The 27,303-nt window shown below is 42.4% G+C and overlaps 1 protein-coding gene and 1 long non-coding RNA gene across 5 annotated transcripts; one reads left to right on the top strand and one right to left on the bottom strand.

Annotated features, from left to right (window-relative positions):
- The first annotated feature begins 13 nt into the window (after positions 1 to 13).
- Positions 14 to 21,862, top strand: PTGR1 (prostaglandin reductase 1). Of its 4 annotated transcripts, none has more exons than XM_074932286.1 (11): positions 14 to 109; positions 5,401 to 5,454; positions 10,963 to 11,069; positions 12,995 to 13,040; positions 13,779 to 13,838; positions 15,047 to 15,214; positions 17,008 to 17,125; positions 17,417 to 17,572; positions 18,866 to 18,971; positions 19,984 to 20,102; positions 21,317 to 21,862. In XM_074932286.1, exons 3-11 carry the CDS (start codon positions 10,964 to 10,966, stop codon positions 21,425 to 21,427), a joined length of 990 nt encoding a protein of 329 aa, XP_074788387.1. In that variant the 5' UTR covers positions 14 to 109; positions 5,401 to 5,454; position 10,963; the 3' UTR covers positions 21,428 to 21,862. The 4 variants fall into 4 exon arrangements, with proteins under 4 accessions (XP_074788387.1, XP_074788390.1, XP_074788389.1 ...); XM_074932288.1 differs by lacking the exon at positions 14 to 109 and adding an exon at positions 3,183 to 4,008; XM_074932287.1 differs by lacking the exon at positions 14 to 109 and adding an exon at positions 4,037 to 4,502.
- On the bottom strand, positions 15,708 to 25,200 carry LOC141973569 (uncharacterized). Its single transcript, XR_012635547.1, has 3 exons — positions 24,728 to 25,200; positions 21,981 to 22,082; positions 15,708 to 17,169 (listed from the first exon to the last, which is right to left on the bottom strand). It is a non-coding gene; the product is annotated as an uncharacterized LOC141973569 (long non-coding RNA).
- Positions 25,201 to 27,303: the final 2,103 nt, after the last annotated feature.

Here is a 27,303-nt window from a genome sequence, read left to right as displayed (position 1 = left end):
GGGCAGGCGGTGCCGAGAAAGGCCCCCTCCGGCGGGGGGCCGCCCTTGCTGCCTGAGGGTACGGACCTGTAGCTGCATCTGTGCGGCCGCCGTCCCTGAGCGAGGAGAGGTGCGTGTGGGTGAGAAGGCACTTGGGCGTTAATGTGGGATCATGTGGCGGGGCTAACGACCTTGGGGGTTAACTCCCGGCCGCGGCGGGAAGTGTTTTCCTACCGTCCTTAAATTACGTTAAAATTAAGAAAGTGTAGTTCTGTATTTAAACACTCCCCCGCCCTCCCCCCCCCAAAAAAACCCCAAACCAAAACAAAAAACCTATCCATGCCTGTTTAACTATCTTCCTGTGATTGACAGAGGTGTTTCCGTTCAAGCAGGATAAACAGAACCTCTTCAAAATTTGCGAGGAGCGCCTGTCATTGGAAGAACAGTAGTTGCCCAGTGCAGCATTGGTCGAAGTGGAAAACAAAGTCAGCTGACTGCGTTAACTCTTTCCTGAAACTGCCGTAGTTACGCTGTAAAAATAGACCAGAATTTTGCAGGAGAATTTCTGTATTGCACTGTCAGCTGGACGTACTATTACTACTGAGATCTATGGAGCTGCTCTAAAACTTACAGCACTGAACTACCTAGTTTATAGTCTGAGGTTATTTTAATAATTTGAAATAAATCAGACTGCAGGTCTACATTATAGGGAAATTTTTTTGTGTGTCAGATCATGTCAGGAATTACAGTGGACGCAGCTTGATCTGTTTAAGGCATTACTGTGACAGCACTGCTTCTGGAGGTACTGCAGCCAGGAGGCACTGAATGATGTCCCATCACCTGTTCATTTCTAACATCTGGGCACCATACTGAGAAAAATAATTTTCAAGTATGGGGAAGAATCAGACTGACACGGCCATCATTAAATGCCACTTTTTATTTGGTGAATTGAAAATCTTTCAAAATGAGTTTTGAATCATTTTTGATTGGAAAAAAATTGCAACCTGTGGCAGCGTGCTTGCATGTTTCTTTGAATGCGACTTCGTGATTAGTTTCTGTGAGAGGTCGCTGCTTGGACTATGCTGCAGGTGGCAGCTGGTTGCTCTTCAAAGGGCAGGAATGATTGTCAGCGTGTGGCTGATGGAGCTGTTGGCTGAACAGCCAGTGCTGTACCTGCTCCAGCTACTCCTTTTCTGTCCAAGCTGACTACAGCCTGAAATAAGGAAATTGAAATAAAGAACTACTGATGTGAGAGGCTTTCCACTATAAGGATAACCATGTATGTTCTTTCTTGGCATATGACATGAGGGAAAGGGATAATTTCAGCCTTTCTTAAGTGGTTATATAATAGCTTTGACCCCATAGGCCCTCAAAGTTGAGTGCTTCATTTGGTGTAATAGTAAAATGTGCTATTGTAATGACAGTGTTCAGTTTTAAGGAATACAAAAAAAAAATGTTTCAGCTACTTAACATGCAATTAGCATGTTGGAATGAATATAGCATGTGATTTGAGGAAGGAAAAGATACTTTCAGCAGCTGCTTGTCTACGAGAATTTTTAGTAGTATTATACCATAATGTGTGTTATACCAAATGTATAGCATTTGTGTATGTATACATTTACTATATATGTAATACCTACATATATATATATACCTTTAGTAGCTCTGAGGTCATAAGTAGATATTCTAGAACAGTAAACATACCATATAGCTTCACTGTTTTGTGAAATTAGTGTTTTAAGAATTAGGAAAGGGTTTGATTTTAGTGAATACATGATAATACAGCACAAAATTAATTATATAATCAGTTCTGAAAGAGGTGAGTTTTTCTGGAATGCACTAGTGTGTGACCAAAAGCATGGTCACAGCAGATATGTAAAAGATGGAGCTCTATTGTGGTAAAGCATCATCTGTTTCTGTATATTTCATGGGGTGAATTTAAGTCTTTTGGATAAACAAATATTTTAATGATCACTTTTTGGATTTTGGTGGGTTTTTTGCAAATTATGCTATAGTGCTGTTGATTTTTACTCCCCGTATCTTGTAGAAAAACCTGTGCTAAATAATAAGTAAGAACAACAGTAGTAAATAATTATGAAATTATAACTTTTCTTGCTCCTAATACTAATTTAATTTTTAGGTGTTCATGCCCATATGAAATAAACACTAGTTCTGTTACTAAGAGCTAATTCTGATTAAGAGTGCTAGGTGCCATTATGTAGTCTCAGAATAATTTACGTTGGTAGGGATTTTGGGGGGTCATGTAGTCTGTGCACAATGGCAAAGCTAGGCCAGCAGATCAGACTGCTCACAGCCATGTGAAGTTGTATAAATTTTGAAAGATGGAGATTCCGCAATCTCTTCAGGCAACTTGTTCCAATATCTGATTCTGTCATGGTTTGGAGGGGAAAAATCCTACAGCTTTTCATGTACCATTGGAAAAGACTATCTTGCAAACTACATTCATCATCTCTTACCCTGTCACTGTGCCATTCCATCAGATGAGCTGGTTTCCATTTTCTCAGTGGAAAAGCTATGGAAGGCAGTAAATCTCCCCATAGCTTTTGTTTCTGCAGACTGAACAAAGACATTTCTCTCATATTTTTCCTTGTCTCTTACGTTTTACAGTCTTTTCATCATCTTGATGACTACACTGGACTCACTCAAATATGTCAGCAACTTTCTTGTACTGGGGAGCTGAGAACTCAGCCTGGAGCTCCAGATGCAGCTAGGTCCATGTTTGGGGTGGTGGGGAAGAACCCTGTCCTTCCAGGCCTTTTTTAAGGACATCAAACATTATGGCTCCCAGTATGATCCCTGAGGGATACCACTGGTAATGTGCTGCCAAATGGACTTTGACCCGCTCAGGACAGTCCTTCAATCCTCTACCTTCTTATGCATTTATGCACCAAATTATCTCATCAATTTGGCTGTAAGGATACTGTGGGAGATTGTGTCAGTGACTTGTTTACATCTGCTTCTTTGCTGTGTTTATGCAGCTTCACTTGCTTAAATGTTCATCATGCAAAAAACCATGTTTCGCTCAGGCTAAAGCAGGTGCAGATTTCCTTGCACCAATCAACAGTATCTGAGAATCCACTCATGTAGTGTATGGTTCAGATTCCTGGGGAATTTGGGACCACAGGTGAACTGGCAAATCCAGTCAGCTATTAAAAGTTTAATTAGCACATTGAAATTCAGTAATCTTACATATTGGGAAGGGAAGCAAGAACAAAGCTTAAACACCAGACCAAATATTAAACAGGTTATTTAGAAATTCTGACCTTTCTTCTGTCAGGTAACAGACTAAAGTACATTTCTAATCTAGACAAGTTGAATATTCACTAGATGTTGTTTCTTCTGTGGTGATACTGCAGTCTCCTTGCAAGGTAGGAGGTTTATATCTGCTTGAGCCTATACCTCTCAAGAACTGATATTCCTTTTGAGGTTTACTATCCTTGAAAAGAAGGATGCTGGAGGAAAGATCAATACCCTAAAAGGCTGTCAGTCCCAGTGGGTCCTATTGACTTAAGTCCTTGAACAGCTGAAGATTGCTTTCCTAAAATTCGGAGTCGTGACTTTACTCTTCACCTGACCCCTATCCCTCAGCACTGCAAACTCCATCAGTGCATGATTACTGCAGCCCAGGTTACACCCCCCTCTGGCTATATAGGCAGTATACATACATATGCATAAGTTTTCCCAGAAAAGGCCGGAGTATTCAAGTGATTTCCCAGAAATCGTTTACATAGTTCCTGCCCCGACTGCGCATGCTCTGTAAAATGTGGTCGTGCTCGTTGGGTGTTTTCTGGTGGTCGTTTGATGAAGGCTCTAAGTCTTCCTCGCTGGTAAACTTCTGACCTTTTGCTAGTTTCTGCTGAGCTGTGTGCTTCGGCTGGTCAGAACCGGTCTGCTCTCCGTATAATCCTTTTGTCTTCTAGGCAGGCTGTATATCCCTTATCTTCCAAGTACCTGCTGTTATTATCAGTTCTCTGCAGCTCGGTGGGCAGAAGGCCCAGAGTCTTAAAGGTACAAATCGGTTATTAACATTTTCCCCTCACCAACAGTAAAGTTCTGTGCTGAGCTGATGATGTATGCTGGGGTAGGGGGGAGGTCCTCTGGCCCCTTTTGCCAGATGCTGTCTATTGTCTAAAGCAGTGATAAAACAGTTGCTGATGGCTGCTCTCTGCCTTCCACCCTTCCACTGCAGTTCCTTAGACTTTCACTGACTTGCCTCTTTTTTCTCTTGTCCCTTTATCTTTTCATTAATTGGAGTGGTAACAGATAATGGGTATGTCTTGGTTATGCTGGGTGGGCTGGAGCAGAGAGTTTGTTGCATGTATTTTGAGCAGGAATTTATTCAAGGATAAATCTGCTGTTGTAATACAGAAATTCAGGAGGGGGCCTCAGAGGGATTGCTCGTGCTTGAAAGTATGTAACTTCCCTTTTGAGCACACAGGGCTGTTTTATTACATTACGCTGCAAGGGACAACAGACAACCGGAGTGCTTAACTTTTGTAGAGGTAAGTAATGAGAAATGAGGGAAGCAATCAATGGACAGTCTTAGTAAATCCTTCAGTAATTTTATAATATTAGATACCAGCCTAAGATTTCTTATCTTTTTCCCCTAAAACAAAAAGTTGCTTGCTTGGCGTAGTTAAAAGTTTAGGGTTTAATTTAAATGGAGTTTTCTAGAAATTTAAGCATACTGGAGCTTTCAAAAAACCAGTTTTCTTTGGAAGCTGTAAAATCAAACAAATGAAACTTTTCTCTCTGTGGTGCAGTAACAAGGCGTGTCCTAAGAAGTGAAACTGTGCTGCAGTATGTCTCAACATCTTTGATGAGATTTTACCTTTACTGCTGTTGCAGCATGTTCTTGGATTGTATCAACATCTAAGCAAAGGGGAAGTAGAAAGGGTACTTGAAAGAAGCTTAAGAGTGCCCTGCAGTGACCACAGAATCACAGCTGGTCCTGCTGGAAGCTTTGGCTTGGTTTGTCAGCCCAGGCCACCTGCAGTGTCTTGTCTTCCTTCCTATCTGTGGGCTTCTTGCTTATTATATTTTATAAATTCTTAAAATTCTCATATTTTTATGCAGTTTTTGAGAGCGTAACGGCAGCTGACCTGTTTCAGTGCAAGCATTGGCTTCCCTTTTCCCTTCCCCGTGTGAACTTGCTCTGCAGGACTGTTGAACCTCTCTTGAAATTACAGACTTGTAACAAAGTGCAGCGTGGCAAAGTCTTCTTACCAGATGACTACTCACCTCCAATATTTGACCTTCCAGGGCTTGATAGCATTGCATAATGAAGTGAAGCTGCAGCTTTATTGCTTCATAATGCAGCATCATGTTTGCTAAGGTATATACAGTATATTGTCTGCTGAAAGTAGGAGTAGTTTACCATTACCTTGTTTTTCACCACAGGAAAGAAGTACTCCTGAGAAAGCATCGTAACAGCTAAACCAGAGGGAGGAACAGGTAATTTTTGCTAAGACTTGCAGGCACTTATGATTTGAGGCCATATTCACTTTCAGGTAGTTGGTAATCCTGTAATGCATGGGAAATCCTAAAGTAACCTCTGGATTATGACTCCCTTGGCTGTCTCTGCTGCCAAGAAGTCCTTTTGTTTTTTTGTTTTTTAAAGTATTTAGAAAGTCTGTTATGCTGATGCCTGGCAGATTGCTTTGAAATGCTGTAAGGAGGCTGTGTAAATTGGTTCTGGAGAAAGGGACTATAGGAGATGATGATTTCCTGAACAATGTTGCTGTTGTGGTGATTGGTGTTTTTTCTTCAGCACCAATCTACAAATTAATTATGTCTGAGTGATATACTTTACTCAGCTTTTAACGATACCCTTTCCTTCCAGTGTAGCTGGGAGCATAGCTGTTCCTGCTTTGGAATGAAAATAAAAGGAAACAAATACTACAGCCATATCTTCAAATTAATTGTGACTGGCAACAAGATGAACTGTTAAGCTAACCCCAAATTTGAATTTATTTTAACTGCCAGGCTTCTAAGACAATTTTGTCCTCAAGGTTAGATTTGGGCAAGCCCAGGCTAGGAAACCATACCACAGAAGATGCGAATGTTAGTTGGGGTTACTTAAGGGAGGTGGACTTTGCTGGTTTGACTTATGCTCCCTTGAGAGCTTTGCTACTCTTCTACTTTAATGTGAAGATTCTCACATTTCACCTGTCACCACCAGCTCCTCAGCCTCCCGTCAAACTCTCAATTTTCTTGGACTTGTCTGTCCTTTTTATTCCTGACCTTCTTTTCCAGTTGCTGGCATCTACTATGGGATTCCAATTTTCACCTCTTCCTTCTTCTCTTCTCTCTCATTTTCCCCTGAATTGTGAAAGTCCTTCCCCATGCTGATTTTGGGGGTTGAGCTGTGATAATGTGTGTGAATGTGCTTTGCTTGCAGCTCTGCTACAATTTTCACCAACTGAAATCTGAGGTCTGAACAGAGACTGGATCTTTGCTTTCTTATGTATATTGTTAGTGCACAAAGCTCAGATTCACCAATCCATTACTTTTTTGCCTAGGTGTCTGATTTTATGGAAGAAGTTGATAGAGATTAATGTAAAACTTTATTCTTTGATAACCTGATGGGCTAGACCAGAAGACAAGGAGGGTTTGAAGTACATCAGAATAAATGCTGTCTTGGACTTCAATTTCAGTAAAAGCTTTAATGGTTCTTTTGTAAGAATATCAGACAAATGCATCACATTCTTTTTTTTTCCTGAACTTGATAGAAATTAGTTATTTTTAAAAGAGTCTTTTTATCACCTTCATGTCATGTTGGATTATTAAAAGGAATGTTAAAAGGTCAGAGGTCAACTTTGTTAGGAACACTGTAGAACCAAATGATTAGTTGTTAGGATAATGGTAGAAACAAATGATTAACCTTGAAACAATCCACTATTGTATATGCATGACAAAAAACGGGATCCTAGCTAGGATTAATGGGAACTAGAGACAGTAAGCTGCAACCTGCCAAATTAAGAGGAGACTAGGTAAGAGGTAATTACATCAGGGGGAGATCACAGCCACCAAACCCATGGACCACCGACTCTAATTATACCTGGGACTCAAAAGAAGGTGGCAGAAAGGGCAAACTAGCGTGCTAATTTACATGCTAAGCATAGTAGATACGTTTCAGTGTACTGAGTAAAAATTGTGTGTGTAAATAATGGTAGTTTTGGGAACCATGGTGTGCTGTCTTGGAACAGGCACATGTGCATCCATATAATAAATACAAATATCTCGACTCAGTGTTAACTGGCTCTTTGCATACTGGGTGATGAACCCCTGCTTTGGGACAACACATGGACTGTTCTTTTTCAACTTTTTATCACAGCTGCCTCTTTGCATTAATGATTATAATGGCCTATGAAACATTTTATACAGAAAACACACAAAAGAAATGTATTATGTAACCCACTGACACGGACAATGAAACAGTTTTGCAGCACAGTGGGTACTGCTCTTGGAGCCAAGATGGTGGCTATCACATGTTTAGTCCAGTAACGCTTTTGCTGGACACCACAAATGTTGCATCGCTGCTGTTTGTGCTTTAGAGTTCTTTAATATGCTTAAGTAATGTAGGCCTTACTAGTTCTTATGATTTTATATCTAAACATACAAATTAATCTTTGTTTATTGACCTGGAAAGTGATTTGTGAATCCATTCATCAAGCATGTGTCTTTGTTCTGTTTTCTGTTTGTTTGGTTTGGGGCTTTTTGTTTTGCAGCCTAGGGAAAACATCCCTAGCCTTGAAGTGGACATAATAATGAGATTTCAGTAGGTGAGAAGTGGTAAGCAGAAAATTTGTCCTTGTTCCCAAAGTTAGGCCTATATGTAATCAAAATGGTTCAGTGAAATTAATCTTTCAGTATTGTTTGTAGGAGGAATCATTGTTCTGCTGAAAAATCTATCTATACAAAAAGTGGAAATTCTTGACAAGAATGTGAAGATTGGTGTGAATGGGAGATCTGAGTGTGGAAGCACCAGAAGGAACAGTAGAAGAGAGAGAGAAATGGGCAATACTGATGGCACCTACATTTGCAGATCATCAGGCCTGCGGGACATCTTTGTGCAGCTTCTTAGAGGACCAGATAGGGAAAACAAAAGCCTAAAACAAGGGACAACATGTTCCTGTACTCAGACTGAAGAATCAAGCTCTTAAGAGTTGATGGTGGGGATGTATAGAACAGGGCTGGAGCCTTGAGGCAGACAGAGAAAAGAGACAATATTGATGACTCACAGAGGTGGGACAGGATGGGAGACAAAACATTTCTGAATCACTGTTGGCTTCCCGAGGGTACAAATGGCACATCAGCAGATGGCTGCCAACCTAAGCAGTGGCCCTTGTCCCCGGGTCATTCCTGGCTGGAGCACTTGGGTACCTGTGTCGGAACACAGGACACACTGCTGGGACAAACACCTCTTAGTGCTTGTGGGTATAAGCGAGTGAGTGGGATCAGTGTTGAATTACTCTGAACTCACCTTTTGCTCCTGTAAGCCCCTTTGCTGAGTTTGATTGGTGTTGCTGCAGTCCCACAATATCTTGTATTACTGAAAAGTACAGATAGGCACTGTCGATACCAAAGTAGATGCAGCAGTGGATAGAAATGCCTGGAGAGTGCCACCTGCATTTTTTTAAGAAGCAGCATTTGCAGGTCAGGTGGCAATTGCTGCAGGTAAGTTTTCTGTGAGGAATGCTGGTTTTGGCTGCTCACTTTAACAGTGAGTTTGATAATACTTCTTTCATTTTTATTTCATGATATAGGTAATTTCCCCAGCATACACTCCTAGTGGAGGAACTCTTCACCTGTGCTGTGTTTCCTTCTCATCGAGGACCCAGAAATATCCCTGGTTCATCATAGAAAGTTGCTGAGTGCTGATGAGTTTGTGGGTCTGGTGGCTTTTGCTTATATCTAAATATTGGAGACGTTGCCCTGTTCTCCCTGGTCCTTGCTTGTGCATCTTATAAAAGTTGTTTATTTTCTCAGGTCTGTGCTCCTAATCAGTACTTCTGTCTTCAGGTGTTTTGTAGGTAAAACATGCCACGACATACCAGTCTCTTTACACTTTCCACCCTTCATATTCTACTTGAGTATTTTCTCAAGAAAAATAAAAGCTGAAGACTTCCTGAGTAAAGTTTTTTCCCATACCACATGCCTCATTGCAACACTGTTGAGGGAAAATGCCAAAGCTTGGTACTGTTTCTTAAGGTGGTTCTGCAATGCACGTTGATCCCAGTGTGCAGAGACACAGCCACACAAGTGGGTACAGATGACCTTAGAGACCTTGCAGCCATCTCTATGTAAATGTCATGGTAGTGTTGTCCCTCAAGTGGGGTCTTTTACCCAGTGTGCAATATGGCAATATACACGAAAAGTAGAGGTATTTGTGTCCAGTCTTGATTTAAAGTTACAGTGTCTTTTAATTCTGCACAAACTCGAAGGGTGAGGGAGGGCATGTCTGTCTGAACTTCAGTCGGTGGTCGAAGTTTCCCCCTGCCGCCTTCATCTTTTCCTCAGTTACCACAGATTTCCCTGACTTCATGCTTCTCAGACAATCATCCAGCCTTTGGCACCTTCTCAGGCACGATGTTCCCCTCTTATCAATCTTTTTAGTGATAACCAGACATACATTGTTTACACAAAGTTGCAGTAACTCACTCCCTTATATGGTTGACCACAACACTTAAATCAGTATCCTGTCGTTCTATTTACAAGTTTAGAATGGGCAGAGTAGAAAATTCCCTAGAGACATCTGTAGTGTTACCTTGTGATGGCATACATATGGATCATTCACTGTGTTAAATGATGGGTTGAATGACAAATTTTATATTTTGAATTAGACATTTTCCTCAGTGGCAGAATTTTTAACAGTTTTAGGACTGGCCTGGTAAAATGTGATTTGAAGAAACTCCTGTTCTGGAGGATAGTCTTGGTGTCCAGACTGTAGTATTTTGTGGTTTCTAGGACTGTGGGTTTTATTTAGCTTGGCATATTTCAGAACATCTCTGTGCAACTGTCTGGGCACTGAATTGGAGTGGTTGTTAAGAATTATCTTAAATCTTAATAGGAGAAAGGTGAATCACATTGGGTGTGCCCTGTGCCAGGATTACTCAGGGTTTACACTTGCTCCTGGGAAAGTGTACTGAGGTTGGTACCTGTTCTGTGGATAAAAGCAAATGTCTTTGCCTGTTAGGAGCTGTGTAACTGAAGAAGTTCAGCTGCCAGCTGAGTCGGGTGCAGAAAGTTATTGACTGGCCTTGTCAGTAGAAGACAGTTTTTCACCTGCCTGCTCTAAATATAAACTTCTTCTTTGCCTTTGTTGATGTGCTTGGTACAGGCAGGAAAAAGGGTCTGTGAGGGTAAAGTGAATGCAAGTCATTTGTTTCCACCTTGTATGAAAAATGCTGGTAACAGTGTGCTACCAGTTCCAAGTCCTGAGCTTGGCAACTGGAGAAGTGTTTTCTCTCAACATACAGGGTGTCATGGAAAGAGGTCTTTTTTACCTTTGTATTTCTCACTCGCACTTTGGTTCAAGCTTGTAAAAGTTTAGGTTCAGTACTCACCCCATGTAACTGGAGCATAAGAGTGAGTTTAAGTGTTTCCTTCAAGGATTTTTTTTTTCTCCTTAAACTAGTAGATTTTCCCTCTTCAATTTCTTTTAGAGTGGGAGCTGTACAACTTGCTGGGGTTGACTTGTTACTGCTTGCTGCCAGCAGGCAAGGAGGTCCGGCAGGTCACAGGAAGCTATGTGTTGCTTAGGCAATGAGGGAGCTTTTCAGATGTTCTGTTGATCCAGCAGTATTGCCACAGGATGCAAGCAGAGGCTATCTTGTGTGAGGGCATGTTATCAAGATACTGTTCTGCTTTGTCAAGTCTAAATTAGCCCCCATGAGCAGGCTGGCACCACTGGGCATCTCTTTTGACAGGCACTTTTTGACTGTGCTGTTCTTTGTGCAGGATGGTGACTGCCAAGGCCTGGGTTCTGAAGAAGCATTTTGAGGGTTTCCCCAAAACCAGTGACTTTGACCTGAAAATGATAGAGCTGCCAAATCTAAAGGATGGTGGTAAGTGAAGGGCTGCCTGGTTTTATTTTTTCTGTAGGTTGTCTGATTGCTGACAAATGGCTGTGTGTCTGTTGAACTGTTTGTATGTTTCTCTGGCTTGGATTTTTGAAAATGGCTTGGATTTTTTGCACATCTTGTGGCAAGCCATGCACGTAGCAGAGAAGGGTGATTGCTCAAGAACACGTATGCTCAGGGGTTTGGTGGGTTTTAAGACATGTTGCCTTCTGATAATACTTAAAAACAGTGGCAGAGCTCTTCTAACTGCAGCAAGCAGCAGCTGTGGAGTGCATTTCACAGACTCACAGTGCCTAATCACACATGGTGCAAAGGCATACAGATATGTTTGCAAATACAGCTTACTGAAGAAAATGGTTGAAGTGATATGGCCTCGAAACTGACAGCAACAAGGAAAGAGAATTGCTTTAATTTAAAAAGAGAGAAGTGGACTGTGACAAAGAGCAAATGAGTTAACTGTAGTAAAACTCAAACGTGCTTTACTGGTGAAAGGTCTTCATCTACTTTATTTTGCAAAATCCTTTGGAAGAAGCTGGAGAAGATGGTGGCCTCTGAAAGTAGGTTTTCATTGGAGTTTTTTATGCTGATGGGGAAGGTATTGAGGATAGTGCCAGCGGAGAGCAGAGTGACTGGGGTGCGAGAGAGCATGCAGCAGGGAGGCCTTGGGGCAGGAGTCAACGTGGGTTAGTTTTTCATTTTAAGAAGCAATAAGACAAGACTTTTGTCTCCATCAATTTTTTTTTGCTAGTGCTTATCTGTTATGTTTGACCTGTGTGACAGTAAGAGAGAGTGAATAAAAATGCACAGGTTTTATTCCTATGTTTCTGCTTTGAAAAGGGTAGGGAATAACTTACTATATGCAAGAGCTATTGATAAAAGAATTAACCTTGATTTTTGGCTTCATATGGACCTCTACCATGCTGCCTTGAATGTCACCCCACCATTTGTCCTTTATTAATCAAGTTTAGAAGGTGCGCCAAAAAAATTGCATTAAAGTACTAGTTACGTTTACAGCTTAAAGGTTTGAAAAGTGATTTCTTCTTACATATACATTTAAGTGTTTTCATAGCATGTGTATTTCTATATCATTCAGATACACTTAAAAATTTCATGCCTGTGGGTATTTAAGAACATGGAGTAATTTATTCCTTCCTATTTTAATCCCTGCAGCAAGAAGAAGCATAAATTCATACTAGAGTAACACTTTAAAAGGAATTGGCCTTTATTGTTATGTTACATGGCCTTAAGTATTCTTCCTGCTCACTCTGAGTAATGGGAAAATATTTTTGTCTGAATATAGTTCTAGCTTGTACTAGCTAGACCACTGCAGCACTGGCAATGAAAACTATTATTAGGTGGAGATGAACAACTAAAACTGCTGTATGAATGAGAATTTAAATTAAAATTTGTTTATCAGTGTATTTCACAAGAACTAGTGTCATTAGGGACAGACAGTAAGGTGGATTAAGCTACCTAGAAAAGATAGCATAATGCTTTCTGTTTAAGGCAGAAAAGTAGTTTCTATTTGACCAGTGCCAAGGTTTCTTATCACCCTCTGCTGGTTGAATCATGGGAAGGCATTTTATATAACTGGTCGAAAGTAAGTTAGTATTTTGTTTAGGGGATATGGCCTCTTGAGCCTTCGATAGAGAGGAAAGGTAGCTAAAGAGCTGAAAACAAGCTAACCTCCTAAAGAGACACTACAGAAAGTGTCTTTTGTAACAGCGATAAGCCAGACAAAGGTAACAAATGTAGTAGTCCTTTCAAGTAGTTTTTCCCTAAAGGATGATGGAATATGGGGTTTTTGAGCTGTCAGCAATTCCTGTTGCTTTTATTGAAAGACTGACTTGTGGAAACTATGCTTTGCTGCATTGCTAATGCTCAGGAATTTGCTTTGTCTTTTGTTGCAGAGTTGCTGCTTGAATCAGTGTTTCTCAGTGTTGATCCTTACATGAGGTATATATTTTTCTTCCTTTCAAATTTCTGGCTGAGATACCTCATTTGATTTCCCACTTAAACCTCAAAAGAACATGTACAGGGAGCACAGTACAGGGAGCACTCCCTGTTGCCAGAGTCCCAGGTGCTTTTGTCTGCTTTTTATAAAATGTGTGTAAATTAAAAGACTCACAATATGGAGCTGTGTCAGATTTAGCCAGACATTAGGATAACAGTGCTGCAGCCCTAGATTTTTCTTGGATTCTGCTGTTGTTCCCTGTCATGTCTCTTCTACTGGAAAGCATCAGGTTCAAATGAGACTGCAGCCCTGTTGCAGGAGCTGCTTCACTTGTCTTAGCAACCTTGCTTAAGGATACATAGCTAAGTAGGAAATTGCTGATATGCCCATGTTAATAGGTGATAGTTCAAGCACAGGGAGATTGGGTAGTTTGAAGAGGCCCGGTAGACCCTAGTGTCAGAGGTAGTTCTTTGTAGCCTCTTGTAGTGGTGGACCATGCTGGGAAGATTAATGCTATTGTGTCCCCAGCACTCTAGCCCAGCATTTGGTCAGGATGGGATGCGCAAATACCTGGCTGTGGAAAACATGCAGTTATGTCATTACAATGACAAGCTCATTGATCTGTTCAACATCACTGCTTATGCTCTTTTTCTGAGTCAGACAGTAGCTACTACTTCATAGTGTATCTGTAAAATGTCATTGAAGTTGCTTATAGTAAGCCACCTCTTCCTGTGTTACAGACCTTACAGTCAAAGGGACATGAAGGAAGGGGACATAATGATAGGCACACAGGTTGCCAGGTAAGTTCTTTGGTTCTTGTTATACAAACACATGGCAGATCTCAAAGGAATGCACTGACATTTGAGACATCTGCAGCTTGCATTACCTATTCTTGACTTGAGTCTACATACTTCTGCAACTGTACTCTTTATCTGTAATTGGTTGGAAGGTGTTTTGCCTCTAAGAACCTCTTTTGCCTTCTTGGAGAGCATTTAGGCCTCTGATACAATTTATGTTATTTCTGCTGATAATGTTTTCAAAGGAAATTTTTACAAGCAGAGGTATGAAGGACCAGCCATTGTACTTGCCGTAAGTGTCAACTTCACATTTTAAAATCTGATGTGCTAGTAATTGCATGCCTGAAACATGCATGCTGTCTACTCCAGCTGAGAATACCTCAGCATCACCTGAGATACAGCTCTATCCAAACAGTTATCTAAGCTTAAACCCATACTTTCCTTTGTGGTAATATAGCTACACAGATGTTTTCCTTTGTCAGCTTGTTCCTGCTGTGCTGCCTCTAAGTTGCTGCCCAGGAACATCTGTGGCCTTTGACTCTTGTGTTTTGCTGCAGGAACACTGAGAACTGGGATAAATGAACAAAAAACTCTGCTGAACAGAGACCAACAGTTTCCAAAATTTCAAAGCTGCTTACCTACCCGTCCCCATGTAGTTTTCCTGTTGGGCTGGGCTAAGAAAGTTGAATTTTCATTTGGCATAGAGACACCACAAGTATGAACTTCTCCCTGTTATTAGATACTGCTTTTTCTTTGGTTTTGTAACCCCAGGAAGTTCCATCTTCAGGATCTTCAACCTATAAATGAGGTACAGGTTGTCTGAGAAAGGAACTGCTTGCTGCAGCCTATTTGTGACTTCTTGCTTTTCCACTCTTTAATCCTGGCATCCTTTTTCCTGCCTTCTAACTCACAGAAGCCTACTCTGAATTCATATCAGACTGGTACTAGTAAAAAAAAAGTTGGCATCTATGTGGGAACATTGGATTTATTGTGGCTGGGCTGAGTCTAGAATCATCTTGCCCAGTATACACCTGATGATGAGAGATAGTAGACACTTTATGGAAGGCATCAGAAGGCTACAGCATCAGCAGGTATGGGCTAGATGTCTTGATGTGAAGGATTTATTTTCTCCTGCATCACATGGCAACAGGAATAAAGGAGGGAAGAGCCAGTAATGATTGGTCTCTGACAGGTTTTTTTTTTTTAAACAGGATTATAGAAAGCAAGAATCCTGCTTTCACAGTGGGGGCCTTTGTTGTAGCTAGAAGTGGCTGGAGAACTCATTTCATCTCTGATGGGAAAGACCTCCAACACCTTCCTTCTAATTGGCCGGAATCACTCCCCAAATCTCTGGCTCTTGGGACAGTTGGCATGCCAGGGTGAGTTTCAAGATGCAAAGGCAACTATCACCTGGACTTTGCTGTGCAGAATGTTTCTGCTTGACTATGACCCCTTTCCCTCATCTTGTTCTACTAGCATGTTGTCTGTTCATTCTGTTAAAAAATGTGTGCTTCTGGATACCCTTACCCTGTAGAAGGTCTGAAGTCTGGCTCATCCCTTAGAGCAGAGGAGATTTCCCTTGGAGATTATGGTGCTTCTCCTTGAGGAAGTGTAAAAAGGTAGGAAGAAGATCCAGGAGGGGCTGGAAAGAATCCAGTTCAGTCTGCATTAACCTCAGTGGAAGACTCAAACTTCACTGGCACCTGGGCTAGTCTGCTTTTGCTGATTTGGCTCTTCTGCTATTACTGTATTTCCAGAATTGCCCCCAGAATGCCAAAAGACAGCTATGTCACATCCCACCTGTGAAGAGAGGGGAGTAACTAAGATTCGCAAATCCCCTTGGTGTGGATTAAGGTGAGATAACACTCAAGGTCCATACATAAACATCAACTTTAATGAGAACATAGAGATCAAATCTGTAAATGTTGGCACTCTGATAGTTGTTTCTACCAGAGCTGTGCAGCTTTATGTGAAAGCAAGGCAGTCCTTTAACACTTTAACAACTTTTAGGAGAAAAGAGAGAGCTGAAAAAATAATCAGTCCTGGATCCAGCACTTGATCTGCCAGTGGGGTGGGTTTGGTGCAGTGAGAGAGAGAGTCCCTCCCAGACTTGTACGTGTCACTGTTTATTGGCTCCAGTTCCTGAACTCATCCCAGTTCCAGGAGTGATTAAGAGACCAGTGAAATCAAGAGAAGTGACAGCAGGCCCCTCCCTATGACTCACTTCTGGGGGCACTGCCTGGGCTCACAGTACAGCCGCTTGGGGCTTGTCCCTTACAAGCTGTTGTACCATGCAGCAAAACAGAGGTCCTTTAAATTGCACTGCAGCAGACAGTGCTGCTGTGCTTCAGAATCCTTATTGACTACTGCAGACTCTGTCATCTTCCCGCATTTCTTTTTAATTTCTCTCTACTTTGCATAGGAGATCAGGACTTGGTCAGTCCTGTTGACACGGAAGGCTTTCAAAATTATTGTAACATTGTGCATGATGTAGAACTTCCAGATTTCAGGAGAGATGCACGTTTTTCCAGACAGCTGCTAGATGGATTCAGTTCAGCCTTTCAATTCAGACCAAGTGGGAAGCTGTAAGCTTGAATTTAGACATTAGAAGAAAAGTTTGTTGGGATTCTGGGCCAGTCAATCACATTGCTTCAGGAGGCTTGCAGAGCCCAATGTCATTCATTATTTATATGATCAGTGGCACATGCTTGAGCTAAACTTCAGTGGTTGCTACAGATTACTGTTTACTCAGTAGCCATAGGTGTGCACAGTAGTCCTCAGGAGTAGTGTGCCCATCAGTTCAGCAAGGCTTTGCCACCATTTTTTCTTTTTCTGCCAGCTTTGATTTGTGATGAGTATCATTTAATCTTCGCTTCAATCTGGTAGATACCAGCTGACTACTGACCTCTGTCTATCTTGGATTTACTCTCTCCTCCAGTGTGTAACTGAATTGTCACCTTGCTGAGTTCTCTCTGTGCTTCTCCTTCTGACTAGTAAGCACAAGGAAAGCTGTTTTCACCTCAGGTAGACTTCTGCCTTTTGTATTTCGTAAAGAATGAGGAAAACTGAATCTTGTTCTGATTGTGAAGATATTTTGGTTCAGTGTGGCCAAGTCACATCTCTGTCTAGTGTCTATTATTCCTCACTGAGCATTCTTTCTTTTTCTTCACAGCCTCACTGCATATTTTGGTCTTCTGGAGGTCTGCAAGATGAAGCCAGGAGAGACGGTGCTGGTTAATGCTGCAGCTGGTGCTGTGGGCTCTGTGGTGGGGCAGCTCGCTAAGATTGGGGTGAGTGGCTTGAAATGCTTATACTTGCTTCTCAGAAGGCTCACCTAGGAAATAGGGAAACAAGTCCATGAATGATCAGGAGGGCAAGTGTCCCTGAAGGCATGCCTGCAGTAAGGTCCTGCGATGGGACAAGCTCCTGATGATGTGACAAAGCTAGCTGAATGTCTCCTAGAGCTCAGGAACTCGTATGGTGGTGACAATCTGACTTTAAGGGTGAGCCCTCCACCCAGCACTCTGTGTCAGCCTGTGTTGTGAGGGATGTTTAGAAATGTTTTTCTCCTTTCCTTGCAGGGTTGCAAAGTGGTTGGCTGTGCTGGCTCAGATGACAAGGTTGCCTATCTGAAAAAAATAGGCTTTGATGAAGCCTTTAATTACAAGACTGTTACATCTCTGGATGAAGCATTGCGTAAAGCCTCTCCTGATGGCTACGACTGTTTCTTTGACAATGTGAGTTCAGAGGGAGGGCCTTGCCTTGAGCAGACTGTCATTTTCCTTAAACTATAGCAGGAACTCAATATTGTATACATCTAACTGAAGACTACACCAGGATTTGCATATTGAGTTCCACCTAACCGAGCAATGGTGCCCATAACAGCTTACTGCTTTCTTGTTCCCTTCCCACACTTACCTCTGCAGCTGACTTGGGCAGTGACAGAGAAAACAGACTAAAAGGCAAAGCTGGATTGTTGGTGGTGTCTGTGAATGAAGAGAGAGAAGCTCATCTTCACTCTCTGGAAAGTATGGCATATTTTGGGGACGTGAGGGTCACAGTGAACATTTAACTGATGCTGAACTGAGAGAGATTCAGTCCGTTCCTGGCCACCTTGGACCACAGGCACTTCTCTGCTGTTGCTGGAAGGGGAGCGAGTGTGTATGGCCCCGTGTTACGTGTGCCAGGTGGATACACCAGTACCTGTAACAACAAACAGTTGCAAGGCCCACTTGTAAAATTGCTGGAGCAGCCTATTAGAGGGTTTCTGACCTCTCCCAAGTACAGCTGGAGTTAACAGAGGCTGTGGAATGTTCTTGATACACTGTTTGAATGACCATCTTGTTTTGGGGGCTAAGAGAGTTTAACAGTATGGATGCAGTCAAACCACATCAGTTTGCATTCAAACCATAACACAAGCACTGGCTTTTTTAATTTCCTGGAATAGCTAATATATGCATTATACCTGTATACCATTCCCTTCCCTCTCACTTTCAACTTTTGTGCAGAGCTCTCCCCAGCAGTAAATTTCCTCACAGCTTTTCTCCATTAAAAGCTTCTGAACACAGCATGTCCACATATGAGAGAAGAGAATCATTAAGTCAAAACTTGATATCACCATGATGTGAATAGGTAATAGCGCAGACCTATGTTGGGGAAAAACAGAGGTGGTGCTTCTTAGTGTCCCTAGACATGTCCCGTAGGAAGAGGGATCTCATGCTTCCAAACCAAGCTCTGAAGCAGATTTGGCATTAAAAATTATTCCCCATGCTCATAACTAGTTTTTAGAAGAGTGAGATTGAGTCCTCATAATATAAGATACAATATATTATGTATTATTATAAATATATAATATTTAGAAACACTAAATATAAGTGTTTCTGCAGCTACTGAGTCTTTGGAGTGGTGGAACTCAGCTCTCCACCCCCTGATGGAACCTGTTGGTGCAACGATGCAAGGTTGGCAGTTTTTGGCAGTCAGTCCCAAACACTGGATTGTCTCTAATGCTGCACATGCTCTGGTTCTTGTAGGTGGGTGGAGAATTTGCCAGTATTGCTATCAACCAGATGAAGAAATTTGGAAGGATTGCAGTCTGTGGAGCTATCTCTCAGTACAATGCCTCTGTGCCTCAGAAAGGTGAGAGCCTGTTTTCTTGTGTCTAAACTTATTTCCAGTTTGGTGATGGCAAAGAGAAAGACATAATGGGTGTCTCTTGATTTTATTGTTGGTTTCTGTATGCCATTTAAGTGTATGTATGTGTACATTTGGGTAGCTAACCACTCTGGGACAGTGGGAGTGTGACCACACTCCTTGTGTGTACAGGCACTCATCCTCCTTTGTGCACACTTGTATTGGATGGAGAACATCAGCTGATCAGAAATGAGGGAGAGACTAAATTACTTAAAGCAGGACTCCAAGCAGATAGAGATCAGTAGAAGGCAGGTGTGATGGCATGATGCTATTTACACAGTACATACTTTTAGATGAGAGATTTCCCTTGGGTTTTTAGATGAAGCAGCTTTGGGGGTTTTTTGTTATTTTTTTTCCATAAGATTTCAGCAACTGGTGAAACTGTTGGGAGATGATGAGGCTGAGATGAATAATCACTTTCAATAGCATTACATTTTCCAAATTTGCCTTCTAGAAGAAATAGAAGGTCTGAATTCTCTTTGACAACTGATTGGCTTTGAACTCCTAGGTCACTTTAAAAATGGGACAGGCTTTTGAGAGAGGGGAGACTATCACACATTATGATTGATGGAACTGGTTTTTAGTGTGTATAACTTATTTGAGATCTAGGAAGTGCATGAGTTTGGCAGGCTATCAAACAAGCTGTAACAGGATTCAGCTCAAGCCTCTCAGATGAAGCTGAGGTCACTTTACTTCTGAATGAAACTGTTTTCAGAAGTGCTGCATGTTTAGCCCCACAGCTTTACACATCAGACTTTTGTTTCCCTGGGTGGCAAACTGATCATGAATCCTTGGGTCTTCTGTCCTGGAAATTCTGTTTGGAAAAAACAGCAGTTGCTTCTGGCTGGAACAAAGTAATTCAGTGGTCTTTACTGTCTAAAAGCTCTCTTTACAGCTTGGGTCTTATTTTAAATGAAATTGACATTGCAGGTGGTTTGTTGGTTCCTTTCTGTTGCAGGGCCTTACCTGCAGGTTCCAATGATCTTCAAAGAACTTCAAATGAAAGGGTTTATCGTGACTCGCTGGAATAACCGTTGGGAGGAAGGTCTGAAAGCACTGCTAAAATGGGTCATGGAGGTAAGGAAGGAAGGGGTAATTTTCTGTAAGGGGTACTCACACCACAGCTTCCCCCTTTGCAAGGGGTCTCTTGTCATAGCTGTTGAGGTGAGGTCCCGATGTGATACTTTTCTTCCACCTAACTTGATCTTTGAGCCTCCTGGGGACACTCAAATTGAGCGTGCGTGATCCCTTCTGCTTTGTTGAGACCTGCAATATTAGCTTGTGGACTTAGATGTATTTCAGTATACATGTAGGCTTTGAAAAAAGATGCTTCCTGGAGCAATTCAAAATATGTCTCTGGCAATGAAGAGTTTCATATTTAGAGTAAACCTCTATTTCTCATTCAGACATCTCCATTTGTAGTAAAAGCAAGGATTTCCACTGTAATGTTGTGTTGAAATTACTGGTAAGAATGAACAAGCACTAAAGTCTAAGAGGCTCTAGCTTTTACAAATATGAGGATTTGGGATGGTGTCCTGGTTTCAGCGAGGATAGAGTTAGCTTTTCTTGGGCTGAGCTAGAGGACCAGCCCAGATCGGTCATTGGAGTATTCCATATCATGTGATGTCATGCTCAGTATATAAAGGAGGTGGGGATGTCTCATTTCCACTTCTGGTCTGCACAGCAGCATCTTTGGGGCAGTTAGGATTGCTGCTGGGAACGGGCTCTGTACCAGTCGGTGAGCAACTGTTAATTGCGTATTACCCACTGGGACTTACTATTGTTACTTCTGTTTTGTTACTATTACTAGATTTTTCTTTTATTCAGCCTACAAATTAATTTTTTTTTTTGTCCCTTCCCTATTTCACTGGGGAGTGGGGGAAGTGAACAACTAGCCATATGGTGATTGGCTACCAGCCGAGTTCAAACCATGACAGATGGCTCAGCCAGTTCCATGCTTCTCCATGGGCAGAGACAGGCCTGGCTTTGGGGAAATAATCCCCTACCTGTTCATTGTTTGGCGACCAAATAGCCCTAAATCTGTCCTGGTGTGGTTTTACAGCAGTGACTTTTGCTCCCTGTTATGACTTTGAGTAGAAGGTGTTACAACAAAATCAGATCCTCACACAGCATACCTAGTTTTGCAGAGTTACCCTGGTGTGTACCAGCTTGCATGTTTCAGATGAAACATAAGCTGGAGAAAATTTGGATGTAGTTTAGTCTCCCAAAGAGGAAAAAAGTAGGCAGCTGGTGAATGAACACTCATCTATTTCCTTTCTTACTTTTGACAGGGAAAAGTGAAGTGCCATGAACATGTCACTGAAGGATTTGAGAACATGCCAACAGCTTTCATTGGAATGTTAAAGGGAGAAAATATTGGAAAAGCTATTGTAAAAGCCTGAGGGTCACATATTCCTGGGTGACAGCTTCTGTTAATAACAGGGCTAGTAAGCGTAAGCATATGTTAATTGCTTTGCTCTTAAAGAATTTGAGAGTTGCTTCCCAAAGCTACACAAAAAAGTGCCTTAAAACTGTTGAACTTCATGAGAACTGTAACAGTTCTAATAGTATCTTTAACCTTTCTACAAGTTGGCTTGTAGAAAAGAAAAGCAATTCGAAAAGCTTTGCCAGCTGATGGCACATCTGATGACTAATGTTTACCCATTGATTTTGCCCAGAACTCAGCAAGAAGGATTTTTTTAACCATTAAGGAGTAAAGAGTAGGCTTACAACACCTGGGGGTTCCCAACTGGATGGCTTTTTTAAAATTTCATCAGGAAATGTAGATATCAGTTATTCTGAGATATGAAAATCAAAAATAAATCTGTTAATGGATACTTTGATAGTTTTGTTTGTAGAATGCCCTCCACTTCCTTGTGGTTAACACAGAGTGGCTAAAATATTGCAAGCACTTATCCCAGCAGATCTCACAGTGCAGGTGATATGGATACTTACTTCCTTGAGTAATTCAGCCATTGGTGTCCAAGCCTAAAGCTGACCTTGTGGTGTTTACCCTGGCTCTCCTGGAAGATCACATTGGTGTCCAGGACACACATGCTGCCAAGTAAAGGAGACAAACAGATTAGCAACAATAAATATCTAAATATATTGAAAAAGACAGAAAAAGAACTTCTAACTATGGGATACAGACAGGTATTGAAGGTGATGGTGATCCACCTTCAACTATGGAGGAGTTGGTTCATTTTTAGGTCTCATTACTGATCTGTGAAGAGGAATCCTAAGTAGCCTTAGTGTCTTTGCAGTGTCAGGGTTAGATGTTCTGTCTGTCAACAAGAGACCACTTAAGATGTAGATCAATCAATACTTGAGTGGACTGAACAAAACACATGTCCTGAAATACAGGTTGACTGGCCACTGGGGAAATAATGCATCTTGGCACAAGTTGGGCAGACATTCTGGTTACTTCACCAGGTTTTCTGACAAAAACAAATTGTCAGTTTGGGTTAGCTCCAGTGCTGTGGTTTTTAACTGGCCTCTGAGAAAGATTTGTGAGTTAATACCACTGCGCAGCATGAAAAATGGTAAACCAGAAAATGGAGTTTGTTGTCAGCTGGCTTCAAATGCACTGTGTAGAGGTCTGCCATTGTTTGGCAGCTTTTTATTGTTTCCCTGAGGAAATGTCAGACTGACTCAAGTGGAGGGGGTGATGACACAAGTGTGGTCTAAAGCTTTTCCTCTGCAGATAGTTGGACCTGATGCCTGCCTTCACCTCCCTAGAGTGTGTTCACACCAGTGTCACATCCATCCCAGGTACTCCTGTTCCTGGGGGCCAGGTAGATGGTGCTGCCTGGATTGTAGGAACTCATTCCACATGCATTCTGCTCTAGCCCAGTATCACCCCAGTGCTGTCTGAGAAAGAAAAACACAAGGCACTCCCAGAGTCCATGTGTGTATAAATATATGTATAAACAGAGGGTCACTGCCACCTTGTGGCAGTTTGCATCTGTCACAAATTTGTCTTCACCAGCTGCAGGCAGAGAGGTGGCTTCACACAGCTCCCATGCATTTTTTACCTTTTCTATCTACCAGCCTGAACCATCTCAGCTTTTCCTCTCCAGAGGAAGAAAGATTGCATTTCATGTGTTTGTGCTTCCCCAGCATCTCCACAAGATGAAATCAAGTTCCTCAGACTCATCTGGTTAATTCTTGCCAGATCTGTAGGCATCTCCAAACAGGTATGCTTCTTACCTGTGTGAAACCTCCATTGGAAGTAAGGATGCCACAGTGTGGTTTCAACCTCCATTTAGCTAAACTGAGTACAGCACCCACTGCCTCCCCAGAGGTCCTTATCAGACTCTTCTTCCTGCCATAGTTCTGACCTTGGTCTTCTGAGGAAGACCTACAGGTAAATGTTTCAGCAGATGGTGTAAAGTTGGTACAGTTATTGTTTCAGATGCAGAGCAGAGACTCCATGCCATGGCCAGGCCCCTGCTAAGCCCTTTCAGTCCTGCAATACTTCTTGTCAGTGTATTAGGTTGCACATGAAGGTTTTGGTAGTGGGAGAAGAGGGCTGCAGGAGTGGCTTCTGTGAGGAAAGACCAGAAGCTGTCACCACAACAGAGTCAGTGACAGTCATTGGCAAGAGGGACCTGCTCCTGGCCAATGTGATGAGCCCTCTGTGATGATGTATTTGAGGAAGGGTAAAAAGCACAACAACAGCAGAGAAAAAACAAGTGAGAAAAAACACCCTGCAGACACCAAGATCAGTAAAGGAGGGGGAGGAGGTGCTCCAGGAGGCAGAGCAGGATTCCCCTGCAGAACGTGGTGCAGCCCATCCATGGTGAGGCAGCTGTGCCCTGCGCCCAGGGAGGTCCATGGGGGAGCAGATCTCCACCTGCAGCCCGGGGAGGAGCCCACCCCGGAGCAGAGGGATGTGCCCGAAGGAGGCAGCAGCCCATGGAGAGCCCACAGCAGAACTGGCTCTTGGCAGAACTTCCAGGGTGTGGAGGAGCCATGCTGGAGCAGGTTTTGTGGCAGGACCTGTGGCCCATGGGGGATCCACACTGGAACAGTCTGTTCCCAAAGGACTGTACCCCACAGGCCACACACTGGAGCAGGACAAGACTGCGAGGAGGAAGAAGCAGCAGCAGACAACATTATGAACTGACCTCAACCTCCATTTATCTGTACTGCTCAGGGGTGGGGAGATGCAAGAGCCAGGAGTGAAATTGAGCCTCGGAAGGAGGGAGAGGCAGGGGAAGGTGTTTATAGATTTGTTCCTATTTTATTAACCTACTCTGTTTAATTGCAATGAGTATTTCCCCAAGCACATCTGCTTTGCCTGTGACTAATTGCTGAGTCATCTCCCTGCCCTTATCTCAAGCCACAAGCTTTTCTGTCATTTTCTCCCCCTGTCCTGCTGAGGGGGTGATAAGAGGGGCTTGTTGGGCACCTGACAGCTAGCCAAGGTCAACCCACATGTCAGTCTCTCCCACCGCTCACCAAGGGTGAGGGACCTGCACTACAGAGTTAGTCTAGCAAGGATTTCACCAGCACATGCCTCAAACCAATTTCTTGGGTGGCTGAACACTGCATGTCAAAAAGCACAGCACAGAGGAACTGCTATGCCATAGTCTGTTGCCATTGGTAAGAAGTTGGGGTTTGTCCTTGCTAGATCCAGCTAGTTTTGATGAATAAGTAAGAAAGAATTTAAACATTAGAACAATTACAAATACACTTACTGGAATCATTCAAGGGGGAAATCCAAGTCTAACTTCATTCAGGTCAAGGAAAGAATGAAAAGCAGATGGTTAACTGGCATTGAAGTCAGCCTTACTGCTGCAAGAGAAGATGTGGAAGAGATGCATGGGTCGTTAAGAGAATCCTTCCCCAAGTATATGACAGCAGTTTCAGACCACATGGATGTAGTTAAGGAGTGTCACTATTTCACTCCAATCTAATCACACACAGTTCCCTTGTTCACTCAGTCACCCCTTGGCTCTCCCTTTCATAATAGCTAGTCCTCTCTCATTACACCAAGTTATTCCAGCCACGTGTTCCAATTGCTGTGCTCAAGGAAGTACTTCTCTTCCTTTTTGCCAGCCCACTAAGCAAGCAAGCTATGCAACAGGCCTGCAGACAAAAGCATCTTGCTCTGCTGGTTTGACAGCAGGGCACAGATCCCAGACACTCCACAGCCAAATGAAACAGACTGCAGTCATTACCTGAGGGGAGAACTTCTTCCTGAAGCCCTTAGACCCAGAAGAAGCCTTCATATGTTGTTACTTCTCTGCCGTGTACATCATGTTTCTTCCAAGCATTCATCAATTGGCCATCAACCACTTCCCTCTCTAAAGGCATCTTTTCAGATCCCTGGATCAAACAGTTAGTTCTGTTCATCTAAACAGATCACAAAACTCAATGAAAAAGTGACTGCTGCATTACTGCCTGACATATGCAATACTGGTCTCACTCTTTCACATGAAAAGTGAGAAAGCAATGAAATGCACCCACTGAGCTATCCAGGTTATTACTTAATACCCATGTGACAGGGCATATGGCCCAAGTCTTTAAGCAAGGCTACTTTATACCCATTCCATTTACGGCAAAATATTCATTTGCTGTATCTAGGCTTTGTTAAAGGCTGAAACCCCATGTTCTTGCCTGTTGGAAGACTTGGTCCTGTTCCTGTCCTGAACTGGGGTTCTTTCCTCCCAGCAGCAGCACTGTTGTTGTAGAAACCGAGATTCCTTACATCTCAGCTAGGTATAACCATAAGGCTTTGCCATCCATCACCTGTAATGACAAGGACCAACTTCAAACACTAATTCTGGCATAACTACACATTTGAACAGAACATGCTTGCTGGTTCCTTTAAAGAGGAAGTTTACCTAATGCACAGATCTTCATTGCATATTCCTCAAAGAACCAAGCCTTAAAGAACACCTCCTTTCAAGTAAGGCTATGTAAGTTATTTCATCATGCTGTGCCTACATACCAGTTCTCAGAACGAGATCAGCACAGAAAGCAGACAACTCACTGCACTTGTAAGAACTGCTTTACACCCCCAGTTTCAGCACAAGAGTCATTCCAGCCTTTCTGATCTCTCCAAATCCTACCTTGAATTTCCAGTCACCTCTTTGTCACCTGGATCTTTCAAGGCTACTGCAGAGTGGCATCTTAAGCAAGTAGACAAAGCATTGTCAGACTCAACACATGAGCAGCATTTCCCATTAACTGCACCTTCGCCCTGCTGTAATAGGTAACAACCTGGTCTGGCCGCACCTTGGCAGAAATACTGTATGTTGCAGCACATCTTAGTAGCCTCCTTATTTCTTAAGGATAAAACTGGATGCTACAGGTTCCTACTGAACTTCACCAGGACTTTTCACCAACCAGGAAATTTTTTTAAATCTTTCTTGCTACCAGCTACTGCCCAGGGGGAGTAAGTAGGCCACCCAGGAACTGTTTTTAAAAGAAATGCTTGTTTACAGATGGTGAATTCTTGCTCCATACAACTTATTATTCTCTCACCAGACATCTGTCCATGGCATCACTTGGGGCAGTGGTTTCCCACTTAACCTGTGTGAAGCCTTTTAAATGCCCAGCTGCACGCCTCTTAGTCAAATATCCAGAGCTGCACAGAGAACATTTTGCATGTCCTTGTCATTGCATAATCACAACCAAAAGCTTGCATCCAAGATCCTTGATGGCTCATCCTCAAATGAAGGGTGGTCACTGCTTAGACTAGAAAAATCTTGTTTCAAATAAGAAACATATGCAGCAAGCTGTTGAGGCCCCAGTCCTGAAGAGTCAGGAAATTCATACATGCTTGTGAAATGAGCATAGGGCTGAGTCAGTCACACATCAGCTCCCTAACACAAAGACAAAATGCTCGCTCATTCCACATTGTTTGCATACGTATCAGGAAGTATTGCTTTTTCATCAGTGATGATCAATGAGCAGCACTGCTCACCTATGCCTAACCACAGCATTAGGTATAGCTGCTAGTTACAGCCCTGCCTATTTCCTGAATTCTTATCCAGGACAACTCCAAGCCAGCAAGAAAGCCACTTCGATAGGGTGGAAAACACAGAGCAGTTCTCTGTGGTAACACTGGGAAGAGTTGTTGAATGATATAGAGGCTGGCAGGTCAGCATTACTCTAGACAACCTAATGCAGGTTTGGAGGACTGCATAGTCCAGTTTACTGTCCAACTTGTTCTAAGAATACAATAGTGCAAAGATAGATGTCAATACACAAATCTAAATTATCTTGGGCTTAAGACACATAGTTTTACATCTTCAGTCATTTCTTC

This window comes from Athene noctua, chromosome Z (genome assembly GCF_965140245.1).
Source record: "Athene noctua chromosome Z, bAthNoc1.hap1.1, whole genome shotgun sequence".
NCBI lineage: Eukaryota > Metazoa > Chordata > Aves > Strigiformes > Strigidae > Athene > Athene noctua.
The sequence above is the reverse complement of the archived record's forward strand: the minus strand, read 5'-3'. Positions and strand labels throughout refer to the sequence as shown.